Genomic DNA, 25,700 nt, shown 5'->3' on the forward strand with positions numbered 1-25,700 from the left:
TGAGGTTGCACAGAGAGAAGTGATCTGTGCATTCCTTTCCTTACTGAGGAACTCTAGCCTCTTTCTCACAGTAAACATGGCTGTAGAATCCTTTTTGAATTAGAGTGCTCTGGACATGTCTGAAAAACACCTCATTTTCAATTAAATTATAGCTGTGTGAAACATACTTCTTTTTATTCCATAAAAAGAAAAACAAAAAAAAAAAAAAAAAAAAGGAAAGATGGGCACAGCAAATTGCCAGATGGACATTGTAAATGCCTACAGGTTGGGTTCTGTACTGGCAGAAACAAGCATCTCTGTTCCTGTCAGCAGCTGTGAACGGCTATTTAGCATGTTGTGAGTCCTGATCAATCTCATCTTCCTCACTCCAAAGAGGAAAAAAAGCAGCGAAAGCCTTTCCTTTCTGAGCTGTGTGTGTACTGTGATCCTCTCTGCCCAGCCCCGTGTTCTTTCTGTTATTGGGAGGGTTGAGGATACATCATTTTGATAATACTTTTTTTAATACCCAGTGAAAAAGAAAAAGTCTTTTTCTCTTTTAACAGCAAAATAGTTACTTAACTTCCAACTAGAAGTCAAGCAGAATTCATAACCAGTCTCACTGTAATAGTTTTGAGTAGCAGAGCCTTGCAGGGAATGTTCTGCAACCAAATTAGCCGGTTGTCATGCTCCCCAAATCTCTTGCCAAATGGATATCCCAAAGAGTATGGTGAAAAACCTTTTAATTAGCTCTTCCCTGAATAGGTCTTCCTTGATTAGTCATATCTGAACATTGTGTTTTAGAAAGGAAAAATTATTTAGAAGGAGAAAGGAGTATACTATAAAATTCATAACTATTTGCATCCAAGTGGGAGTTCTGTTCACAGGAGGCCAGTATGAACCTAAATGATGTAGCAGCAGCCAGAGTGCAGAAGGCATTGGTGGGAGTCTTGATATTGATGAGGTTAATTTGTTATGTACTGTGGGACAAAAGGAGAAAAAAATCATGCTGACCTAGCTAAGGCAGTATTTAAATGTGTGGCAGGGGACAGCAGTGGGAGGAAAGCTGAGGAGGAAGCAAGAATAAGTAAAACAAGATTGATTTATTGGCTCTGAATTGTTCATCTGTATTCTGTTCTTTGCTGTGCTGCAGAGGGGGAGAACAGCGCTGGCACTGTGGTTGGGGAGCAGAGCAAGAGAGGGGGAGGAAGGTGGTATCTATCACAGGCACCAATAGTGTTTAATTTTCCAGAGGCTCTGATTAAACAAATGTTGCTGCTGCCTGGCAGCCCTTGCAGACGTTTGTTGGGACAGAATTAATCAAGAGGTAATTTGTCTGCTGCAATAAACAGGGTGGCTTGGTGGCACAGACTTGATAGAGACTTTTTCTGAGTTTCCTGGGAGCAGCCATATTTCCCAAACTTCTTTCTGTGCTAAGGTAGTGCCACCAGCTTTCCTAAGGATAGGGGTTTGCTATTGATGGGCCCAGGTGGAGTAAGTGACGACCATAAATAGCGATGTATGAGCATCGTTAAGTTGATTGTGGAGCCCTGATAATTACAAGGGAGAAGGTCAAAAGGAGTGACCTGCGGGACTGATCTAAGGACTGCTCTTGTGCACAACCAAATGGTGCTGGAAGGGGTCAGGCTCTGTCCCATGCATGAATGGGGAAACAATTTCACTGCTGATGCTTTCTCATGTAAATAGGAGCTGAAGGAGCCAAGAGAGAAATACCTTGCGCTTAAGAATAGTGCATGGTGTCTGGGCACAAGCAAGGTGGGAGCTGGGTAACCAGCATAAACACGCCAGTACTGTGTGTAGACAAGGTTGGCTGTGCTCCACCTGTTTGCCTAATTGAGGTTTGCCTGTACTTTCAATCACCTGTAAATGTAATAATGAGCTGCTTTACTGAGCTTTTCAGTTCACCCTTGTACAACTAGGAGGTCCTCAGCCACAACACAACTGAGTTGCCCCATGGCTTGAGGAAGCTCCAGCACAGATGAGGATGGGAGCTGCTCTTCTGTGTGATGTTTTTGAACTTCCTAAGCACATGGAAAAGGAGTCATAAAACTGTATCTATTGACTTTTGTTCTCATGACAGTGGCTGGATGGGCCCCATAGCAGCTACAGGTGCAGCTACAGGTAAACAAGCAGCTCAACACCTAAGTTAGCTGAACTCACTTTGCCCTTTTCCTATCACCTCTTCTTTTCTTACATATTCTATGTGATTATACCTTCTACTGTTTGTGTGTTGTTGGTAAAAATGACAAGTGACAATACAGCAAATAAGTGTCCAGGAGGGATGAAGGCACAGTTTAAATATGCAGGCCACTCATGGGAGTGATTATAAAATCTTAATACCACTCTGTGAAGGGCACAAGTATTATAAAGATTTTATTTCTGCAGTGAATTAGGAAGTTTAAAAATACATTCCTGCAATTAAAAGGCAGTCTGCTTGGTTAACCTTTAGTTCAAACGTCCAGGGCTCATGGGGAAAGAGAAATTAATTCTAACTGATGTAAAACAGCTACAAGAATGACTTAACATTCCTAATGGTGAAACTGTTGTCATTTTAACACCTTTTGACTCTGCTTACTTGGGGTAAGCACTATCAGTCCTTAAAAAGCAGGAATCTCACTCTCGCAGTGTCCTTGACCTGTTTGTTTCCAGGTCTGTGGAGCTATAAGAGGGAAGCTTAAAGCTCTGGTATTCTGCTGTCTAGGAAACCTTTTACTAGCCAGAGACTGAGTCTTTACGTCTCTCGGGAGGGACTTAGGCTTGATGTCCAGTTTTGTTTGGGGGTTTTACTCCTTTCTAGTGGAAATGAAAGAAAATATTATTGTTTACTGTTCCAGTAAAGATACTGGGAATATTACTTAATCAGTTGGATTCATAAAATAAAACGGGACTTGCTTGCTGCAGTGCCTGTGGAATTGGGATGAATGGATGGATGGATGGATAAATAAAGTCACAGAGATTTATGAGCAGAGGACAAGTGGTATCATTAAAGCCGATTCTTCTTGTGCCTCTCACATCGCTATCATTTTGGCTTCTGTGGGGCACAGCTACAAACATGGAGAGAAATGTGCTTGCACAGAACAGATTTCCCTCCCAACTGTACTCAGACACATTTGCATTGTACTCAGAAGTCTAAAGAAATGTCCTCAGCTGGCCAAATCTCTGAGCATCTCAGGAGTGGAAAAGCTTTCTCCCCTTCTTGCTTTTGATAAGATGGAAACTGGAAATTTAACATCTGCTCCTTCCAATGAGTGAATTTAGTAAGCTTGAAAGAGATGTCTTTAGATATGCAGGTTTATCACCTCTTAAAAATGGAAAGCTGTCTGTCCTGTCTAGCATTCTGTTTTCTGTCCAGTGGAGCCTAAAACTTGTTTTTCTCTGCCAAGGAAATGTAAAATGAAGGGGAAAAATTTGCAGCACACTCTGCTGAGTTCTCTTGGTGGAATAAGATATTTTGCAGTTCTTGGGAATGAAATGATCTCTGAATACCAAAGAGAACCTCCTTTTCAGTCTTCAGACAGGGGCTCCCCAGCAGGGCATCCACGTGTGCTTCAGAGGTGTTAGTGCTGCAGCCGCATTTGTTCTGTACAATCAACATGTGTACCAAGTGTTGGTTTTTACACTTGAAAACGGGCTTCCTGATGGTTTAGGAGGAAAAAATTACACATCTCTGTCACACCTACTTATGCTACAGTCATTCAGAATAGCAGTTTGCCTTTTCTGATATTAAAGAAGAAAAGAACAACAGGAAGGACAATTACAGGGGCATGTTTCAAGTGTGGCTCTTGCTTGAGGATAAGCAAAGTATCTCTGGAGAAGCACAGTGCCAAAGGAAGACAAGGCAAGTAAAAGGGCCAAACACATGTAGCTAGCTTTAGATAACAAGTGATGTTATGCGGCTGGCCCAAGGGAGGAGTCCTTGTGGAAGACCATGGTTAAAAGACTCTGCCTTGACCCACTGGCAGAGTGACCCTCAGTGCCACCAGACTCAGCTGTCCTGCAAGAAGCACTGGCTGTCTGCAGGCGTGTGGGTGCTTTTCATTCCTTTGAGCCATAGCCTCTGTTGTAGTGGGGAATATGCAGCAAGCCCTTTGCTCCAGCTACCATCACTCCCTTTCACCCCTCAAACCTTCAGCATCCCTGTCAACAATGGAAAGTCCTTCTCGTTCTTTCCAGCTAGGGGAAGGTGTTGATGGAATGAGGTATTTATTAGGCAGTTGCAATAAAAAATAGTAATCTGGGAAGAGTCAGGCTGACAGAGGTGCTGCAGGTGCTTACTGTCCTATCTTACATCCTTGGAGTGGATTGAGGGGGCCAGGATTGTGGGAGCAGCAGCGAGCAGAGGTGGTTTGATTGGGCAGCCTAAGAGTGGCAGCAGCAAGAGGTTGACCCAGGTTTTATCTGTGACTATCAGGGAGTGTTTGTCAGGTGCCCCATTAGAAATGCTGGGAAGAAATGTACGGGGGGCATCTGCTGGCTCTGCTGTTGCCTGCCCCTTTTGGATGTCAATTATCCAGGGGCTGGCGGGGCGTGGGGGAATACTGCAGCACCCCAATCTCGCAGGCTGGCTTTTTACTGATGCTGGTAAGAATGCCCTTGCTGAAGAGGCACAGCACCCTAATAATAACAATATTCCTCAGCGATAAAAACACACTTGGTTTATGTACTCAGAGCCTGAGATTAGTCTGACCCAGTAATACCCTCCACCAGCGGGCTTCTTAAATCAGACACAACGAACACCGAGGGAAAAGCCTGATAATTTACATCCTCTATATTCCCCACCATAGGCACATCACAATAGGGCTCCTGTTCCCTTCCCTGAGCACAGTGAGGTTCCTCCCACCTGCCTAGAGCCCTTCAGCAAGCGCGAGCACAACTCCCACACCCCTCTCTCTGCCAGAGCTTCAGCTGCTGGTGCTGCTTCCACGTGCAGGCTGCTCTGCTTGCTGGGCTCGGAGGACTGATTTTGAAGCTGTCTGTTGAAATTTTTCCCCCTCTTGCTTAGCTGCATTTGGCTGTTGATTTGTGCTCCCTCCTTGGCACTGAGGTCCTAGTTTGGAGTGGCAAGTGATGCCTAAACACAGAGGGAAGCTGAAAGCAGAAGGAGCTTTTTGATGGGGTGAGAATTTCACATGATCAGTGGCCTCTGTCCCAAGTCAGAGGGGCCACATCCAGTTTCATAGAATCATAGAATAATTTGGGTTGGAAGGGACCTTCAAAGGTCATCTAGTCCAACTCCCCTGCAATGAGCAGGGACATCTTCAACTAGATCAGGTTGCTCAGAGCCCCATCCAGCCTGGCCTTGAATGTCTCCAGGGATGGGGCATCTATAACCCTATGGTAGTGGAAAGCAGTCCTGAAAATAGGTATAAACTGAGGATTTTTTGCTGATAGGGGAAGTATATGAACTTATGCCCAGATGAACTTATGCCCCATGCATGCATGGGGAGCTGTACTCTTCTCTCTCTTGGTGAAGTTCATAAAATCATAGAATAGTTTGGGTTGGAATGGACTTTCAAAGGTCATCTAGACCAACCCCCTGCAATGAGCAGGGACGTCTTCAACTAGATCAGGTTGCTCAGGGCCCCGTCCAGCCTGGCCTGGAATGTTTCCAGGAACGGGGCATCTACCACCTCTCTGGGCAACCTGGGCCAGTGTTTCAACACCCTCATTGTGAAAATTTCTTCCTCATGTCACACCTGAAGTTGGGCTTGCATTGCTGTCTGAGCAAAACCTATTAGAGCGGTGACAATTTCCTTATCTTCACTCAAGCCCTCTTAAATATCTACCTTTTTCCTTTGCAACCACTGGACCCTATCGTGCACGCAGTAAAAGGCTGCCCTGATTTGGATGGCTATTTCCTCTGCAGCCGTGGCCTTCTGCAGCTGCCAGCTGTGCAGGAGCTGCGGCGACAATATGCTGTTAGGGAATTCGCTGATTTGGTTTCCCCTCGGTAACTTCCTCAACAGGAAGTGCTGTATCTCGGCTAATAGAGCAGCTCCATTGGTTGCATCTTTACATCCTTCTAGGAAGCACTTGCATCCACACTTTCTACGTTGCCATCTCTGTTAGTAAAGCTAGATGATTATTTGGAGAAACATTTAGTTGCCACATGTGTTTTTTATGTGGGTACCACTGACTTAGGATCTGTGAGTTTTATGAGCGATATACTGCAGGTGCATGCAGATCTCCAGTTCAGGGAGGGTAGGAGACTGGTTATTTGGGAAGGACCTTGTTGTTGTACCCTGCAACTGAAGGACCATCCATCAGTTGCCCTTGTTGCAGTGCAGGCCTGAATCCATATCAAGAGCTCTGCCAGGTATATTTGCTGGGAATACTCCATAAGGAAACTATAATTTCATTTTCATTGGGAAATATTTACCTACCTTTGGGTTCTAACCTGCCTTTTGTGGACATATCTCTGTCAAACAACAATTCTGAGGACTTGGGTTTACATAGACAGCAAGAAGCAATTGGCTGACTTTTGTACTTTCACCTCAAGTATCTTTGCTTTTAGAAATTATTTTTTTTTTAGCTCAGATTTCTATTGGACTAGTTTAATGCCTTCCCAAGGATCTCTAATAGGTAGCTTTCCCCCCCATTTCCTTCTGACGACTTTTAAAAATGGGAACAAAACTAATAATAGTGTTTGCACCTAGGTAAGTCCTCAGGTGTGCATTATAAGTGTTGGAAGGGTCTCTTGTAATCTTACAATGAGCTAAATACAATAAATTATTTTCTACCACAGCAGATACAACATGGCACATGAGGCAGATCTGCTCTGCTTTCCCAAGACCAAACATTGGTACAAGGGAGCCTGGTGAGGTGTTGAAATTAATTTCACTTCAATAATATTCTAATGTGCAGCGAATATGTGCCCTACTTCTATGTTGATGCAGGACTCAGATATACTGATGTACAGTGGTGGATCGGGAAAGTAGCTTCTTATTTTTACCTGTGCAAAAAATAATAATTTTCTGAACCGTGATCTCCATAGGCTGTTTCTCCAGTAACCATTGCTTATGTATGCTGGGTAGGTAGTGGCTGCAAGTTACACCACCAGCTCTGCTAAGCTTGTGTTTAGTTTGCCAAACGCTCATGATGTGCAGAAGAAGTTTGTATGGCCTCTGTGCAGGACTGAGGGTGCCAAAAGCCACAGATCAGAATGCTTTGAGATTGTGTTGCTTTGCTGGGTATTTTTTCTTATTTATTTAAAGCTTAACCCTAGCATTCTGTGTTCCTGTAAATCACTGAAGCCACCAAACAAGACACAGTGCAGTGTGTTCTGATCTGTGGTCCTCCCCCACGAAGAGACAGGACTGAGGAAGCTGAAGGTGCAAAGCAAATTTGAACCAAGCCCCATGAAGACACGGGCACTGATGGCAGGTGAAATCACAGGAGGTATTTCCCCTCCTCATGCCATCAGCCAGCAGCAGTACCTCCTATGAGACGTTTCTTCTGCCTCCCTGGCTCACTCCTCCATGGAAACCAGCATCCAGCGCTTGCTGCCCCGCACCGCTGGGCCCCTGGGCACATCGCCCGGTTCACAGCTGCAGTGGGGAGCTGCTGTTTTTCACTCTCCTACTATAATAGCATCCTTATGAGGTTTCCCCCGGTCCATCTCTCCTCTGCAATAGAAAGTTACATGTTTCCGCATGTAGAGTATTTGGATTTGTTTAGTGTGTTCCTGGGAGCGCATCTTAACCCTAGAAAGAAAAAAAAAAATGGAAAAAAAGAACGAGAAAAAATAAAAAATGGTAGGTCAGGAAAATCTTAGTCTGTAGTGGGAGTTAGAAGAATATAAAAACAATAAGTGGTTTTATACAGGAAAATTGCTTTTGCTGAGCTGCCTGTGTGGTGATGTGGGGCAGTGACAGTGCAGGCATCTGCCTTTTGCTGAGCAGACATAGGAGTGCTCAGAAAACACTGGAAAAATCTCTGTTTATCAGTGGAATGCCAGTGTTAAGGGTAGTCTATTTAAAGAAAATGCCAGAGACAGTTGACTATTCTCAACAGTTTTTGGGCTTTATGCATTCTTGATGCAAGAGAGGGTATGGGGGTTTCCAAAATAATCTAGTGTTTAAATATTAGGTGTATCTTATTTTACAGAAAATACCTGCTCTGTGTTGGTGCCAGGTTCATCCAGGCTTACACCATTCATCCTAAAAATGAGGCAGAGTTTTTTTCCAGATGTGTTTTACACAGTTATTTCCAAGTTAGGCCATCATCCCCTTTCTCTCCCTGAATATTTATTGCCCTTCCCTGCCTTTACAGCCATGAAAACAGTAGTCCCTTCCCACCTGCAATGCCTTCCCTCTACCCAGTGATTTCCCCTTGACTCTATTACATGGTCTCTGTGAGCACTTCACACACAGAAAACACAGGTTGCATCATTCCCATCAATTTTTCCCTTATAGGAACCTCGTTCCCCTTTCTGCTTGACTTGCAGTGGGATAAAATAGTAGAAGATTTTTTTCAGAAATTTTTTGTTTCCTTGTCTCTTGCTACACTCTAATTACACCACACAGCAGAATATTCAAAAGGGGAAATAGCATCCTCATGACTTTAGCCTCAGTTCTGCACGTCTTGTTAGCAACATGTGAAACAGGTGTGTGGCCACACTATGTCTGTGCCCCTGGGCCATGTTCACTCTAGCATGACATCTCCCATTTATTTTTTTCCTGGACCCGAGCAAATTTACCAAAGCAAATCCTTTGTGTAATCACATGTGAGGTAGTAGGGGCATATCAGAATTAGTCTGATACTTTTTTTGTTGTTGTTTACTGCTGCATTATGCAGCGCACAGAATTCAATTCTAACCTTTCAAAGGAAAACAAATAGCTTGCATTTAATTCTAATTCTGCATCAAAATAAAAAGTAAATAGTCATGGGGTTACAGGAAAGGAGGAGTCTGCTGCCGTATTAGAAATGTAGATTAAGGACAGTATGGAAACAAGTGCAGTGATTTATGACAGTCTGGAAAGAAGTGCAGTGCTAGCATTCAAGTTACAAGAGAAAGGGTCTTTCATCACCAGAAGATTGTAAGCCTTTCTCCATCATCCATAACTCACTAGTTGGTTGCTGGAAATAACACTATTTAAGATGTTATTTAGCCCCCAAGGCAGGATCAATGTGTTTCTGGAAATATTGGTGTTTCTGTATTTGTCATTGGTAGTTTCAAATAAATAGTGGGGAGTAAACTTGAAGTGAAATACTGCAATCTTGTCTTAATCCTTCTGTAAGAAAATTTCCTTTGTTTCTGATGTGATAGGAGTAAAAGGATCGAGTTATTTTTCAGGTGCTTCCTATACACGTAGTGAAGGGAATGGAGCAGTGAGACCAGTCTACAAAGGTCTGATGGTCACTAATGTCTTCAATTAGGATTTCATATAGCTGTGTATGGCTTGCCCTGTGCCTGTGGAAAGGTATCCTGTTCTTGAAGCAAAGGATTGGGTAACCTAATCAGTTGCATTCCTAATTTCTCTGACTAGCAGATGAGTTTTGTAAACAACATGAAGTGATTGAATGGTTTTGAATTGTTTATGTTATCGTTAGGAGTCAGATAAATCCCTGCTGTCTATTTTGGGGAGCAGTTTATTTTCCTGTACTGTGCATGTCCCAAAAAAGCTTTCCTTTAATCTGAGGGAGAAAAGGTTGCAGCAATCAAAAATATAGGTCTCTGAAGCCATAAACAATTTCACCGCAGTTTTTAGAATGAGGTACAGCAAAACATGTCATCTGTGCTTTTTCTTCTTCTAAGAACAGTCTAGTTGAATTCCTTATATGCTTGGTTATGTGGCACAACTCAAGAGGAAAAAATAGTATGTGTTGTTCTTGGTTATATGACCAGCACAGTGGTGATATAACCACCTGAGGCAAAGATCTCATTGGACTAGACTTCACAAATGCAGAATTTTCCAAAGGTATCATTCATTAATTTCAGAACATTTTAAAATGGCAGTGAAAACATTTATTTCCTTTTTCTTTTTCTTGGGCATGAACATTTTGTATATGTTCGACACTTCCAAGCAGATCTTGGTCTGTAATAGTCCTGACAGCACTTATTATGATCTGTCAAGTCAATAATTTGTGAGCTCCGGTGTTACAGAATAATTGTTATAGTTAGCATCTAACGAGTCACAATGGATTTAATTTTTTCATTGCTTACTGTATTTTTGTGAATCATTCAGTTAATTCATACCACTATTTTTATTCTTATGACACTGACTGGACTCTGATATCAATACAACTGTCACTTGAAATGGTTATTAATATGAGATGTGCTAAAAAATTGGGGTACTGTGGACTTGTTTTTCAGCTCATTGCTTTCTTCAGTGACATGAATGTGAAAACAAGGGTTTACCTAAAAATTATTATAGCTTATTTGTCGTAAATTATGACGCATAATAACATGTGTGTTCATTCATTCTGAGGCATAGCACAGCTGCCTCTTTGCATCATTCCTAGATGTTAAGCCCAATCATTTACCTTAACTGGAAGGATGTGCAAGTTACACGATTGAATGAAATAGTCCAACACTAGTATACTGAACATTCAATTTATGCATTCATCAGGAAAACTTCAGTGTGTAATCTAGTTCTCTAATTTGGACAATAGAATCCAAAAACACATTTTCAGTCTTTCTGGTCATTTTTGTTAGGTAGAAATTTTGAAAGTTTTTCTTCTTAATAAAATGGAATGTCAAAAAAACCACAAACAAACAAACAAAAAAACCCCAAACAAACAAAACAAAACAGGGAGCACTGAACTGGTAAATGCCATTTAACTAAAGTCCAGCAAAACAAAAGCTGACGCTTCCAACTTCTACTTATCATTTTCTTTTCCTTTGTTCCTGTGAATAGCAGATAAAATGTGAGGTGGTACTTTAAGGAAGCAAAGAAGGAATTTTACTGTTTGAGTCATGGCCCAGCTTTTTGACTTCCTGGAGAAACACTTAAGTATTAGCAAAGCTGGGCAAAATTACAGAGCTTTGCGTATAGAGTTGAATCAAGGCAAACACTTTTCATAGGCAAATCTCATTCTCTGTGAAAAATGTACATGGGAAAAATTGAAATGTTTCATTTCTCAGGTTCCTGAACAGAGACAAATTTTTGGGATACTGTAAGAATGTTTAAACCAGTTAATTGATGAATGTTTTATTTTATTCCATAGAACCTTTCAGTATTTCAACTCCTGTTCCATATCAGGGGAAAAGCAAACATCAAAGCAATTACTCAGGATGGAAAGTCTGAACTTCAGGTGAAGTTCTTTCTTTATCAAAGTCAAAACAGCTACCATTGAGAATAGCGTGTGGGCCTGAAATTCCCTGAACCCACTTTTACTGTCCGTTTTTGCCTACAACCTCCCTTGTGTCCAGCCAGAGCAAAACCTTACTGACAGCCCCCAGTCCTGGGCAGCTGACCGACCCCTGCAAGGTGTTCCCTACATCTAACCTTGGGGATCATAGAATCATCGAATCATAGAATAGATTGGGTTGGTAGGGACCTTCAAAGGGCATCTAGTCCAATCCCCCTGCAATAAGCAGGGACATCTTCAACTAGATCAGGTTGCTCAGAGCCCCATCCAGCCTGGCCTTGAATGTCTCCAGGGATGGGGCATCTACCACCTCTCTGGGCAACCTGCGCCAGTGTTTCACCACCCTCATTGTAAAATATTTCTTCCTCATGTCTCACCTGAATCTCTCCTCTTCTAGTTTAAAGCCATATACTCCTTGTCCTGTCATAACCTGCCCTTCTAAAAAGTCTATCCTTATCTGTCTGTCATACACCTCTTTTTTTAATAGGCCTTTCAGAATTAAGGAAATAAATAGGTGATAGAGCTGCAGAATTGGCTCCATGAAACAAGTGGAGTTCGTTATAGACACAGTAGATCAACTTTCAAGATCTGTTTGGTTTGAGACAAGAGGGTTAGCAAAGAGGAGAGAGAGGCATGAAGGGGAGAGGTAGAGAAGCTGTCCCTGTATAGCCTGGTGCTTTGTGCGAGGCTGGTGTGTTATGGTTCACCTGGATGATTAGGGTTCTCCATTTCTCTTGGTATTAAAAAGATAGGAACCTGGTGCACTGGCTCCTCTTCCATTTAGACATGCAGTCTCCAGAGTTGGCTGGAGAAAAGGAAAAGGACAGTAGAAGCAGGGACATTGGTGGGCTTGGACCACGCACAATTCCATGTGGACGTTCATACCTCAGACAGGACAGACCTCAACACAGTTTTTTGACCTCATAAAAGAGCCTGGAGATCCTTTCAGAAATGGACCTTTATTTTGTTTTTATCTCAGATTAGGGAGATAGGAAGATGTGAAGCTCTAATGCAAAGTGTTGTTCTTACATTTATCCGCTTACCAGGTGTACTGAGCAATGTTTCCAGCCCTTTCTGTTCCTTTTAAAAAAAAAATTTGATCTCCCACTTTTCCTGTTTTTCTGCCTATTCAAAGAGTCTTTTTTATTCATCACTACTACCCAGAACTTGAGTCTTTTGATTTTTACACTCTTCTATGAGAAGACTTACCTATTAGAATTTAGTCCTTGCTTCCTTCTGTAGAACCAGCTGTTTGCCAGTATATTAGTGAAGTTTCATTTAGTGAATGCCATTTAATGTAATTGTGTATTTTAAGGGAAGCAGCACCCAAATCTATGTTCCTAGTCATGGGTAACTCTCATATTGTTTTCCTTTAGAATTTGCAAGCGTGTTACTTGGCATATTAATTATTACATTGGTATATGACTAAGGATACAAATATCTCCTCTTTTTTTGCCCTCCCCACACTTAACATTTTGTTTGAGAAGATCAGTACATTTTGTCTGTGAAAAGCCCTGGATTAAATGCCACCCACAAATTATTTTCTGCATGTTTTATTTTGCCAAAGGAGGTTGTCAGACATTGGGGGAAATAATGTAATATTGGCTGACCTAAGACTTCAATTAACTAACATGGAAGTTTACAGAAACTGTCATAATAACTTTGCACATCATTTTACTGGGGCAGAAACGCTTTGTCACACAGCACTTATTTCTTGCTTTGCTTACCTCAAGGCACAAAGTAAAATAAATTTATTCCTTATTTCTAATGCAAATAGTATTCTGCAAATATTAAATGTGGGGAAGAGGCTTCCTGTCTATCAGTCATTCCTGTTTCAGCCCAATACAACCCGAATAAGTGGCATTTGACTTGTGTGTTTAGATTAGCATTGTTTTGAGCAGAACCCTTGGATTCGAGTGGAGCATCTGGTTTTAGCCCTGTAAGAAGCCAGTGGACTGTTTTCACATTGTCTTTTACCAAAATGGTTGAAGACATTTTGGACAGTATTTACATGTATTTTGATGATGATTCTAAATCCACATGCATTTCAAGTTTGTAAAGGACTGCTGTTCACTTCTCTTTCTATTACTGTCAATTTTAACCTCGACTTCTTCAGGCCAGTCCTTAAGGAAGGTTTCCCTTCAGTCAGCTTCTTCTCGAGACGTAAGTGTATAAATATGTAATTTCCCCCATATTTTCCCTTTTCCTTTTGTATTTCCTTTTAACTGATCTTCTAACAAAATCTCATATCTTCTTTTCCTTCAGCCTTCATTTTCTATTGAAATACAACATCTATCAGAGCCTCTTTTTTTTTTTTCCTTCATGCTTTTCCACCGCTTCATTTATTTTGTTGCAAGCCATCAGCCAGATGCCTACCTCCACTGTAACCTTTGTTCCTGCTCTGGTCACTTTTCCATAATTATAACACCCTTCCTACCAGATGCCTTCGTTTTTCCTTTGTTTGCTCCAGTCTGTTAACATTCGTTGTCAAAAACATCTTCTCACCCATCCCTTTAGCTGTATTACCCTTCAGTGGAATTTTTTGTAGCCTTTTATCTTTTTTTCTCAATCAAGGTCAAGCTGCTTTTTGCTCCAAGTCTCTGCCACTCTTCTTTGTTCTAACTGAGCAAATGAATAGCAATTTTTGAAAAAGAACTGGAGGCCTCCTTGGTGTCCAGTGGTTCTCCATCAGGATCTATTTATCCAAGAGAAAAATAATCTGTGCAGCTAACAGAATCCTGGGAGCTGCTTTGGAAAGTGTCAAGTCAAGCTGTGGCCACAGGCTCTTCCTGCAGAGGTGGAGTGGCCCAGGGATGTCATATAACAGAGTGCAGCAATTAGTGATCCATTTCCACCAAACATAATTTACAAAATACTCACATCCAGTAGCAGGATGAGCCAGGAATCTTTTGCAGGGAAGTGAACTTTTTTACATCAGCACCTTCAGATGCAGTCCCTCCTCAGATCCCTTCCTCGCTTTTTCTCAGCCTCCCTTTCACACCTTGTTTCAAGGTGCTCATCAGTCTTGCACTCGTGGCCCTGGGGCTGTTATTCCTCCCTTCTCACCAGAATGTAATGAAACCTCTATCTCCTCTTTCATAGTCTTGGATTAACAACAGTCTCTGCTCATCAGTGCCCAGGAAGCATATGATTTCAGTGTGGTTTCCCACCAACAAACATAAAAAGCAGAAAAAAAATCAACTCCTCTGAAATGTAAAACAATTGTGGGCCTCACTTCATCTTCAGCCTTTTCTTTCTTCACTACTCGACTTTCTGGATCTCAGGATCCAGTGCAAGGTCAGGCTCCTTCAGGTTCTCTTCCCTCTTTTCCTCACCAGAGGGCAGGCAATTTATTTGGGTCCTGAGGCTCTGAACAAGTTTTCACATTGCAGAGATCCATTGCTACAGGGTTAAGTTTTTGGACACCTGCTATAGGCCTTTTAAACACCTTGTGTGGAACAACTGTCACATCTACTACCTCTCAGTTCCATCATCACATCCGCTAGGCGTACTCATTCGTTCATGCTAGGTGTTCCTGCAAAATGGTTGTAACTGCTGAATTGGATAATGATATTGATACCAATTCCACATGGAAATGGACTGCTCGGCTTGATCAAAACCGTTGCATTGTTTCAAGTCTCTTCTCTGCAGACTGAAGGATATCTTGGTTCATACTAGAAAAATACACTCACAAGCAAAGGAGTTTAGAAAGAAAAGTCAGCAATAGCAACACAAACTTTTTTCACAATGGATTTCAAATTCTGCAGAAAATTGAGAGATAAAATGTATCAGAGCTTACACCTACTAAATCCTCTGACAGCTGCTTTCTCATCCTGCTGCCTGAAAATGCATCAACTTAATTATTCCTGTGACTGTGTACACCCAGACAGCTTAGAATTGCCTCTTTATCGCTGGCTACAGGAACTGTCCTTGTGTTTTGGAATAGTTAAGATGATTGAAAACTGTGAAAAATTGTGGTTTTGTGTTGTTTTTTTTTTTCTTTGTAATTCCAGAATACACAGACCGTAATAGAAGTCTGGAGAAGACTCTGGAACTTTGAATAGAGTTCTGGAACTTTGGAGTCTTTTGTCAATGGTTAGATTGTGCCAGCACTGAGTTTAAATTTGCTTATGTAGGATGTTGGGTTTGTATTAATATTCTATAGTAATGGGGAGTGGAAACTTGGTGTACGCTGTGACCAAGAGACTGGTGTTGTGAATTCACAGACTGCAGTATGTGCAGATAGATTGGGGTGGGGAGTGGGAAACAGCATTAAATTATCTTCCAAGGACCTTAAAGTCTTTCAGGATGACTTGTCTGAGTACTCTGAAAATATAACCATTGATCTAGTTAATACAATTTATCCTTTGGAACAGTCTAAAAAATTGTCTTGAATTACCTGGTGCACACAATAAACACGTAAAGTTTTCATTAAAGGAGTTGACAGGTTGCTTGTAAACTGAAGTCATTTCCTTTCCCTTCAGAATTAGATTTGCTTTATGGCCTCCTTTGACAATAAGCACTGTTCATTAAGAATGATTTGGCCATTTCGTTCTACAACCTTATTTTTGCCTGCTCTGTGGATTTAACTGAAGGAAATCCCTTTGTGACTGAAATGATCAAACTGGATCTCAATCAACAAATGAATCACAGAATGGTTTGGATTGGAAGGGACCTGTTTTCTCCTTTGCTTTTTTTTTTCAACCCTGCATAAACCAAGCTGCTCCTTTTGGGGAGCATTTAGATAGAAAGGAAACTAGGTATGAATTCTTGACAACGAATTTGCAAGAGATGTCTTTCATCTAGTTTTCTGATTCTTGACTTGTTGATTTTTGAATGGTCACGTGGAAAAGGTAGTGAACAAAGCCTTAAAACTTCACGTCAGATGCTTCAAGTGTGGTTATGGGGGGGGGGAGGCGGGGAGTGTCTCTGGATACAGCGCAGTTCAGTGGCTGCTCTTTTATCATATGCTGGGATGAGGTGGAGGAATCATGCCTTGCAGTACTTGCTAATTTTGAGCCAAATTAAGAGAGCACTGAACTAAGCATATCAGTGTAATGTGGCCTCAGGATTTATACCTAAGTTTTGTCTGTGCAGAAGAAGGGTGGACTATCAAGTTTAATGGCGATCAGTCAGCGTAACATACTGACACACACAACCCCCGAGTTAGTCACCAAGCAGCAATCAGTGTAATGTGTGCCCCAACATACAAGAGATACAACTTAGTGTCTTCTGTGGTGGTCTCTGGCTGTGTTCTTGGTGCTGTGAGAGGGTCATTACATGTGAGATGGCATGTTTATTCAAGAGAAGCACTGATGTTGCAGCGAAATTATGAGAAGGGTTCATCTCCTGTCTGGTGCTCCACAGATGCGTTGTTGTGAATGTCCAGCACCTCAGGCTCTTCTGAGGGAAGTTTCTGAGAGGACTGATGCTTTTAGTTCATGTTTGGTGAGTGGAAATCTCAGCCTTAATTTTCCAAAAGCTTACAGGCAATGGTAGGTGCCTGAGAGGGCAGCCTGTCTTCTCCAGCTAGTGCTAAGGACAAACTTCTCATTGATATCAACTGAGCAGAGAGGTTTGTGCTTTTCTTAGTTGCAAACAAGCCACTGAAATGTGGTCAGTGGGAAGGCTGCTGTGGAGTTTGGCCCTGATAAACTTCTCTTTCTGATGTTGACAACTTTACTCTTTTTATTTTGTCCTCTTGTTGTAGAGCCCAAGTGTTCAGGTATCTGCTCCATCCAGAAAGGAAAATACTTAATTTGCATAGGCAAAAGTTGTCATAGCAAGAGGGAGAAGGAAGAACAAGAGAGGGGGTAAATGTTGGAAAGGCGAAGTAGTCAGAATGTGATATGACGAGATGAGGTCAAATAAGCTAAACACAAAGCTAGAGTAAAACAGCTTAACAAAAAATACATAACTTTCATGTCATAGTGATACTGACTGTAGAAATATGAGACACATTAGATGGATGTAAAATATGGAGAATACAGTCCTGTGTGATTAAACGAAAAATAAAAAAAATCTTTTTTTTCCTTCTTTCTCTTCATGTCTTCAGTGAATTTACTTGTCTTAGTCGTAATGCACAACTCAGGATTCTCTTACTATACCAGAGATGATCAGATAAAAAGGATGACTTAAAGCAAATGTGCCCTCTGAAACACTCATTTCTCAGTAACAATAGCAAAGCATAATGTAATTAAAACAGCTATCTATAGTGTTTCCTTACAGTCATGTTGAGTAGAGAATACCTTTAGTTTAATTGTAAGGTCAGACACATGGCGGGGAAGGGTTGATGCTGTCTCTCAGACAGCAGTAATCAAGGGCTGGCAACTCAGCTTTGGAAATTGGACAGATTAGAAGTTCTTGGCAGTGATTCCCAAATGCTCAGGAGACTCAACGCAATCAGCAGCATTGACATTTTGGCCAGCTAGTTAAACAGTGTTGGCTATAAAACATTACAAGGCAAGTGATCATCCCCTTATGTGCTGGGCCTGGGGCGTATGCTTCTTGCCTTCTGTCCCAGGAGCAAGGGGAGCCTCGAAACCAAGGAGCTCTTTGATGATATCCTGTTAATAACTTTGCAGATCATAGCAAAGAAGAGAAATTTGCATGCTTTTTGTGTTAGCCACAGCAGTGAGCACCGGAGAAGGGTTTATACAGGATTTTGCAACTAAGCATAAATGACAGCACCCTCAGTCTACTGAACTGGAACCTCCTTTGCATTGTTTAGCCAAGAATGAGTGCTGCTTCATATGGATGGTTCAGAAATAGGACTGAAAAGAGGATCCACATACATGTAACTCCCTAAAATACAGCACTTATTCATTTGTTTTTATTTTATCGGAAAAAGTGATCATAGAGGCACTTGTCCCAGTGTGAGTGCCTGAATTTAGGAAACGGAATCTATATGTGAGCAACACAAAACCAGATCTGTAGAGATATTTGAATGAATGCGTGAAACTGAAACTGCATGCATGTGTGAGCAATTGTAGGACAAATCTGGTTTAGTGCTGAAAAATCAAAGTAATGTCATAGTGATGGTTAATAAAGTACTGTAGTATGGTTAGTTTAACAGTTTTACTACGCCTGTCTGTTTAAAATTGCAGTAACTTGTTGCTTTCTAATAATGGCCAGGGAATTTGATCCCGTGAGTGGTAATGGGGCTTACATGTTTGAATTAATCTCCCTGGTTTTGCATGCTTCTTTTGAACGATACTGCAAAAATGATGACTGCAGGCTGGCTGTAAAACCACACGTAACAAAGTAGTCTGGCACAATTTCTCAGTGGGACTGAGAAAGCAGAAGTGAAACCAGCAGCTGAATGTCACGTTCTCTGTGAGGGTGAAGAGTTAAGCCCAGTTTGCTGAGAGCCTGGACAGTGGTGTTAGAAGGCACCAATAGCTGAAAATGTTTTCAATGGGCAAGGTTAGTTTCCAGTCTCTCCCCTCTTCTCCATTCCTAGTAGTTAATAATAATTAGTCCTTATTAATAACATATAAATATATAAAATATAAATTAAAATTAATTAGCAGTGATAAGTAGTCATTGTCAAGAAGGCAGAAAGAGGAAGGCAGAAGGTATTTTTAAACATCAAATTTGTCCCTAGGATTGTCTGCTTAATTTTTTCCCACTATTCCTTTGAGGATGTTTCCTTCATAACATTTCCTAAGCCCTTTCAGGTATTAAACCAAGACCAAATGAAATCAGTCAGAGTGTGCCATTCACCTTGTTGGGCATGATCCATTAATGTTGAGGTGTTATGATTGTTTGGCTTTCCAGTTTGTCGTTTTCAAGGTGTGACAGGATGTTTCTTGCTGGCATGATAGAGTGAGGGAACACACTCTGCCATCAAGGAGGTGTTTATCCCCCTAAGCAGTCAGATGGTAGTAAGGAGTTTGTCTTTCAGATAGGGAACTAGCTGTTTCCCACTGGCAGACCAGCTAAATCACTCTTCAGAGGGATTTAGCTGCACGTGGCCACCATCTAAAACCAAATGCTTCTGGATATGGGATGAAGAATACACAGGTATAGAGTACAGAATTTAACATTGCTTTTTACTGTCAAACTAAGTTTTAGAAGACTTCCTCAAGTACACAGCAACATACCTATTAGATTTGTGGGAGTGGATGGAGTGAGTGGAGCTCAAGCTTTGGGCCAGATTTGCAAGATTTACCAAGAGCAGGATCTTAACTGCAAGGATGCATTCAAAACAAGGCCCCAGCCGAGTGATTGTAAGTCGGCTACCTCATTCAGGGGGTGGAAACATGGTGAAGGCATTTGCTGCCCACCTGAGCCAACACCTTCAGGAGAAGCATCTTGCTTCTCCAGAAGTAGATCTCTGGGGTGGGTGTAGTCCCTGTTCTAAGGAAGAAGATTATCCTCAGTTCTTTAATTGCTTAGTTTCACCTGCTGGACACAGCTAAAATGAGTGCTTAGATCACATCTGAGAAAAAAGTGATGTCTCGGGAAGCAAGAATAGAAGACATGGTGCAGGCAATAAGGTATAGAAGACTGAGGCAACACATGTGAAGCAGTGAAATTCATGCGAAAAGAGAGATTTTCAGAAGGATTAGGGAACCTCTAAGGGACTCAGTTTCTGTTTTAAGATACATAGTGAAGATGAAATAATGAAGGAAAATTAACAGTGCAGAAAAAGCTTTTGCCCTTTGTTTGAGTAGCAGTTAATTTCTGTCACACCTGCTTTGATGCCAGGGGGGTATTACCATTTCCTAGTGATTTTTAGCTGTTGGATTTAGGTGGAATGGGCCTTTCTAAGTCTGATAAATTGTTTTTTCAGCCAACTTAAGCACAGCATGAGATAAATATTTCAAAGTGTGTGATTTGCACCAGCACCAAGAAAAGAGTCTAGGATTGTGGAGAGACAGACAGTAATCTGTGATATGTATTGATTTGAACTAGAGCCAAGCAATTCCCTTTAGTTAACTGTCTCAGCAGTTTTCTCCTGATAAAATAATTAATATGCAGATAGATGGCAGTTGCCCAACCATCCTTCATTCTCATTTTTCAGTTTGCATTGTTTATGGCATTGCTTCAAAAGCAATCATGTAATACCCAGGGCAAATTGACCTCTCTCTCTGTCTCCCCTGACTAATGATATCTCTTAGTAAGTTTTCTTTCCTTCACTATATATGGCCATAATGTGCCTGCAGTGTAAGGGTCTCACAGAATCATAGAGTGGTTGAGGTTGGAAGGGACCTCTGGAGGTCATCTGGTCCAACCTCCCTGCTCAAGCAGGATCATCTAGAGCCAGTTCCCCAGTGTCATGTCCAGGTGGCTTTTGAGTACCTCCGAGGATGGAGACTCTGCAACCTCCCTGGGCAACCTGTGCCAGTGTTTGGTCACCGTCACAGTGAAAAAGTGCTTCCTGATGTACAGAGGGAATGTCCTGTGTTTCAGTGTGCATCCATCACCTCTGGGCATAAGGAGCAAGGGAAGCAATGGGCCACAGTTAGCAGCTTTGTGCTACTGCTTTCTGATCAGGAGAGAATCTCTAAGACCTGAAAAAATCTCTGCAGTCTCTCTTGTGGGCAGTTGGTCTGGCCCCTGTGTCTTGTGCACTTCACCAGAGTTGAGCTGTCAGAAGTGAGGATGTGCATCTGTGCTCTTGGTAATCTGCTTAGAACTTCTCAGATTTTTTTCTGCTGTAACAAGTCAGATGTTCCAGGGGAGGTTTAGGTTGGACATTAGGAGAAATTTCTTCCCCCAGAGGGTGGTGCAGCACTGGAACAGGCTCCCCAGGGAGGTGTCACGGTCCCAAGCCTGACAGTGTTCAAGAAGAGACTGGACAACGCCCTCAGACACATGGTGTGAATTTGGGGGTTGTCCTATGCAGGGACAGGAGTTGGACTCGATGATCCTTGTGGATCCCTTCCAACTCAGGACCTTATATGATTCAATGAGTCTGGTGGTGTTTGTGTGCCTGTGCCCGATGTGACAGGAACATCACCTCAGCTCAGAATGCAGAACAACCACACTACTGCTGCCGCAGGCACACAAACCACAGGCAGAGTGGGACTTAATGTCCTGTAACCAGCAACTGTAATTTAGCTGTCTAGGGAGCCAGCCAAGCAGTAAATGACACCCTCCCCACCACTTCCCCCCACCCCGATTTTTTTCTTGTTGCGGAGCAGATGAGCTTTTACTACAAGCTGTGATGCCCTGGCAGAAGTTGGCTTATTTTCTGGTTATGCTACTGAAAAATTTTCTTGAGATCACATAGTACTAATCATCTTCTACACCTAGAAATCTTACTGTGACCCAGAATAAGATTTGAAACAAAAACACATGAAGTGTTAACACAGGTTTTCTTTTTCTCTCCTTGTCAACCACAGGTAATGCAGGTAGTGAAAGAACAGATAATGAGAGCGCTCACTACCAAGCCTAGCTCTCTGGATCAGTTCAAGAGCAAACTTCAGAATCTCAGTTACACAGAAATACTGAAAATACGCCAGTCTGAAAGAATGAACCAGGAAGATTTCCAGTCTCGTCCCATTCTGTAAGTACTGTCTTTTGTTCCCATTCATTTTTCCATGGAAGGATTAACAAATGTGAATGACATTTGTGGCTTTTATGGGGAAAAACAAGGAGGAAAGCTGTCCAGGGAGCTGTGCTCAAAAGCAGTAGCGTGGCATCTGCTTGAAATGCATTATCTTTTCTTCTACTGGGAATCATAACTTGTTCTTTTAGTTCAGTTAAACCGGATTCAGCAAATACCTGCAGGGTCTCACATGGCTTACTGGTATGAAACAATGCTTTGATATTTCCTAGCTTTGCATGTTTGTGAGCCTGGTTTTGGTGCTGGTAGTGTCTTAAAAAACCTATTTGTTCTCTGTCGAAGGGTCGTTAAAAATTCCAGTTCACTTCTCTGAGCAAGGCAGGGAGAAGCCCATAAGAAAAGGAGCCAGTGCACACTAGCTCCACAAAAGGGTGGTGTTTTATGTGACTGTCTTTGTTTACAGCGTTATCTTAGGTCTTAATGACAAGCAGTCACTTATTTATAAATGATAAAACATTCTGGCAGCCAGCCAATGGGATTCTCATTTCCTGGTTGTTTACTGCAAAGTATCAGATGCTAGTATTACCACCATAGCTCCTTCTCGATTCTCGGAACACCCTTTATTCTGTTATATGAAAAATGGAGGCTGTACTTGGCTCTGAACCAAGTCTGGGCTTGTGGCTGAACTGATGGCACAGGACAGATTGCAGACTCCGTGGTACACAAATGATGTGCTGAGAATAGCAAGAACCTTTGGAGATCAACAGAGAAGTGGTGAGAACTCTGGAAGCATCAGCTGAAATGTAATGAAATCCTGACCATGTTTCAAATGGAATGGCTTGTGATTTTCCAAAGCTCGTTTTCAAGGCAAAGGTATAGAGAGGGGTTTGGACTGGAGCATTTCAGGATTCAGAAGCAGGATGTTGATTTTGATTTGTTTCTAAGGGATACAGATACCTAAGTACAATCTCTGGGGACACATTCCTCCAGGGGCAACAGGGCAATAGCAGAAGTGTAAGCTGAGTAGAATTACACACTTAAATTTTAATCATACCAATGTGGATCAAAGGGGTAATGCTTCTCTTATGTTTTCAGTGTGTTAGAGGATAGGATCTAATGCCCAATTAGAACTCATGTCACTCATAGTAATGCATCAGTTAAAAAGCTACAAAAGGTTCCAGTCAGTTTTGCATCGTTACACCACTCAGAAATCCCCTGCCAATCCCCTGCAACATGTAGTGGTTCAAAGCCGCTCAGTACTGCAAAGCTTGTCACCAAAGCTTCTCGTTTTCCCTGCTTTCCCTATGAGTCAACTCTGCAAGTATGATACAGATCAACTATTTATATTCTCTTGTACCATCATCTGACCTCGTGAAACTTGCCAGTGCCCTCTGCAAGCTCTTTATTTCCAGTATCACTCTGGTGAGTCGCTGCCACAGTGTGGAGTCTCCTTCTTCATCCTGGAGTGACTGAAACAGCCAACACAAATAGTTAAAAGGAACTGAAGAGTTACCAGGGATTCATTTCAGATTCAGAACAAAGGCTAAGCCTAAAGGCTATAAAGGCTAAGTAAATCGATAAGGTGTTTAAGCAATCACAACTGCATTTGCAGAGATTTAACTCCATGCATTTGCATTTTGATTGCAACCATGATCACTTATTCTTGACTGTGAAAAGAAATGGTTCTTTCATTTTCCCCTTTGATTTGATTCCCTGTACTGAACTCTCTCATATTGCATAGATGGCACAACTGATAAAAGTACAGAATCATGGCCTCATTGTAGGGAAAGGACTGTGAGTGAAGAGAGCAGTCGTGGTATTTTGAAGCCCTGCAGATATGCTAAAAGAGATTGCACACAACAGTGAATGTGAACTCAGCATGCCTTGTTTAATTCTGTATGAGAATATGGCAATCAGATGGTGGTTTTTCTTACCTTGAACATGGTAGAAGTCTTTCTTCTGCTATTGATTTTATGAAGCACTGAAGTTTTCAAGTGAGAGAAGCTTCAGTTGAGTTGAATTTGCATGTAAGCTGGAAAATGTTACCTTAGATCCTCATAACTCCAACCAACTTGTTTTGCAAGGATTAGTTGTTTCTTTTATATGAGCATCGTTGTATCATGTGAGATGTTTTCTTCAATGTCCACTTTTGATTAGGGAAAATAAAAAGTCCTTTGGAACAGAATCAGTTCAAGATTCTAAGATCATTACTGATCATCCCAACTGCCACTCCTCAACAAAATTATAAAGTATCACTGGTTCATTTCGAATAGCTGTGGAATAAGTTGTCTAGGAGTCCTGTGGGTCCGTAGAGGACTAGAGATCTCACTGACACATTAAATGGCAACAGAGATGAGTTCATATTGAGTAAAGATCTGATGTCCAAGTGGACACTTGCTGGTTAAAGGAGAGTTAGTGTCAGGTAGGGAGCCATTGCTAAGTAACATCTGTGTGAAAATCATCAACAGAGAGAGGGATGTGGATGCTTTTCGGCTTTTTATCTTACACATTTCTCTGCAGTCTTAGAAGGAGTCACTAATGCCTGCTCTGAATGCCTGAAGTGATAGAGAGAGGGCATAGATACAAGCCAGAAAGATAAAAGGACAACACACATGAAAGCAGTTCTGAGATTACTCTTCTGTTGTGTTGTAATGATTTAAATGTCTGTAATATGCCCAGTCCTGGAAGGAAAACAGCTAACAAGAAAGAGTCTTAATTGTAAGCTGGAAAGGTAAAAGCTGGGGACAGATATAACTAGTGCTGAAGAAGAACTAGTATAATTTGAATAATTCAAAAATAGTTTCAGTGGTTTTCAGATTTGCTGACAGTTCGGGTCTATTATTGTAAAACAGGTAACTGATGGCAGTATTGCCTATAGTGCCACAACCAGAAAATTAACTATCATACAGATTACTCTGTGGTTCCCTCAACCCTTCTGTCTTACTAGCCCACTAACTTTTACTGTTCTTACGTGACAGGAACACACTAGGAAACTAAAAGCAATTTTTAAAGCCACTGTCTCCTTAGAGTTTCCAAGTTTGTTCTCTCTTCACAAGGCACAAACTGTTAAGCCAATGTCATCTGAAGGACAATAAATAAAATTTTCACTGAATGTATTTGCATTTATGATTTTCCTTTAGCTTATTGTTCCTGATTGATTTTAAAATTAGGCAGGAGTACTTATTTCTTGTGCAGACTTTTTTTTTTTCCTAAACCTTCTGTCTTTAGACACTGACCCCAAGGAGCTGAACTCCCTTGCCTTCAGATAGCTTTTTAAAGGAAATATAAAGATTCAAATAGGCACATCTTTTGTTCAACTGCATGCCATGGTTTGATTGTTTTGCACCATTTCTGTCACTTTGAAGTGGTGGAACAGAAACCTTGACAGTGAGGAGCGCTAAATGTCAGGATCACCTTGAAAAAGTGTGCCTGGAGCGATGATATCTGAAAAACAGCTGAAAACCATACAAGTCAGAGTAACCATGTGTTGGCATGAGCTGCTGAGGACAGTAAGTGCAGGTGACCACGACAAGGGATGGATGGACTTATGAGGTGTCACTGAAGACTTTCTCTGAGGAGTAATGAGTTGTCTCCACAACCTCTGAATGTTCAAATATGAGGACTGTAAGCAGAAGAGAGTTCTACCTCTCAGCTTCACAGTTTTGAAAGCCAATATGCTCAAATATGTAGGACTCCTCAGCACATCAGCAAAGAGGTAGAAAGTGTCCCTTCTGTCCTACCTCCTCAACTCCTATGGAAAGTTAACCGTAGACAGTGAGGTACTTCAGAGAGGATTACATATTTATTTTTGGATTGGTTAAAAATCATTCTCTTCCTCTGCTTTGCAAATGGCAGATGGGGCTTTGGAGGATGA

The 25,700-nt window shown here is 41.6% G+C and overlaps 1 protein-coding gene across 7 annotated transcripts in view; it reads left to right on the top strand.

Annotated features, from left to right (window-relative positions):
- The window catches only part of ELMO1 (engulfment and cell motility 1), a 318,734-nt gene that overhangs the window by 266,819 nt on the left and 26,215 nt on the right, over positions 1 to 25,700 (top strand). For all 7 annotated transcript variants that reach the window (XM_071804820.1, XM_065831560.2, XM_065831559.2 and 4 more), the window contains one exon: positions 21,663 to 21,826. In XM_071804820.1, coding sequence (XP_071660921.1) covers positions 21,663 to 21,826 — 164 coding nt within the window. The remainder of the gene's footprint in view (positions 1 to 21,662; positions 21,827 to 25,700) is intronic.

Source organism: Patagioenas fasciata, chromosome 2 (genome assembly GCF_037038585.1).
Source record: "Patagioenas fasciata isolate bPatFas1 chromosome 2, bPatFas1.hap1, whole genome shotgun sequence".
NCBI lineage: Eukaryota > Metazoa > Chordata > Aves > Columbiformes > Columbidae > Patagioenas > Patagioenas fasciata.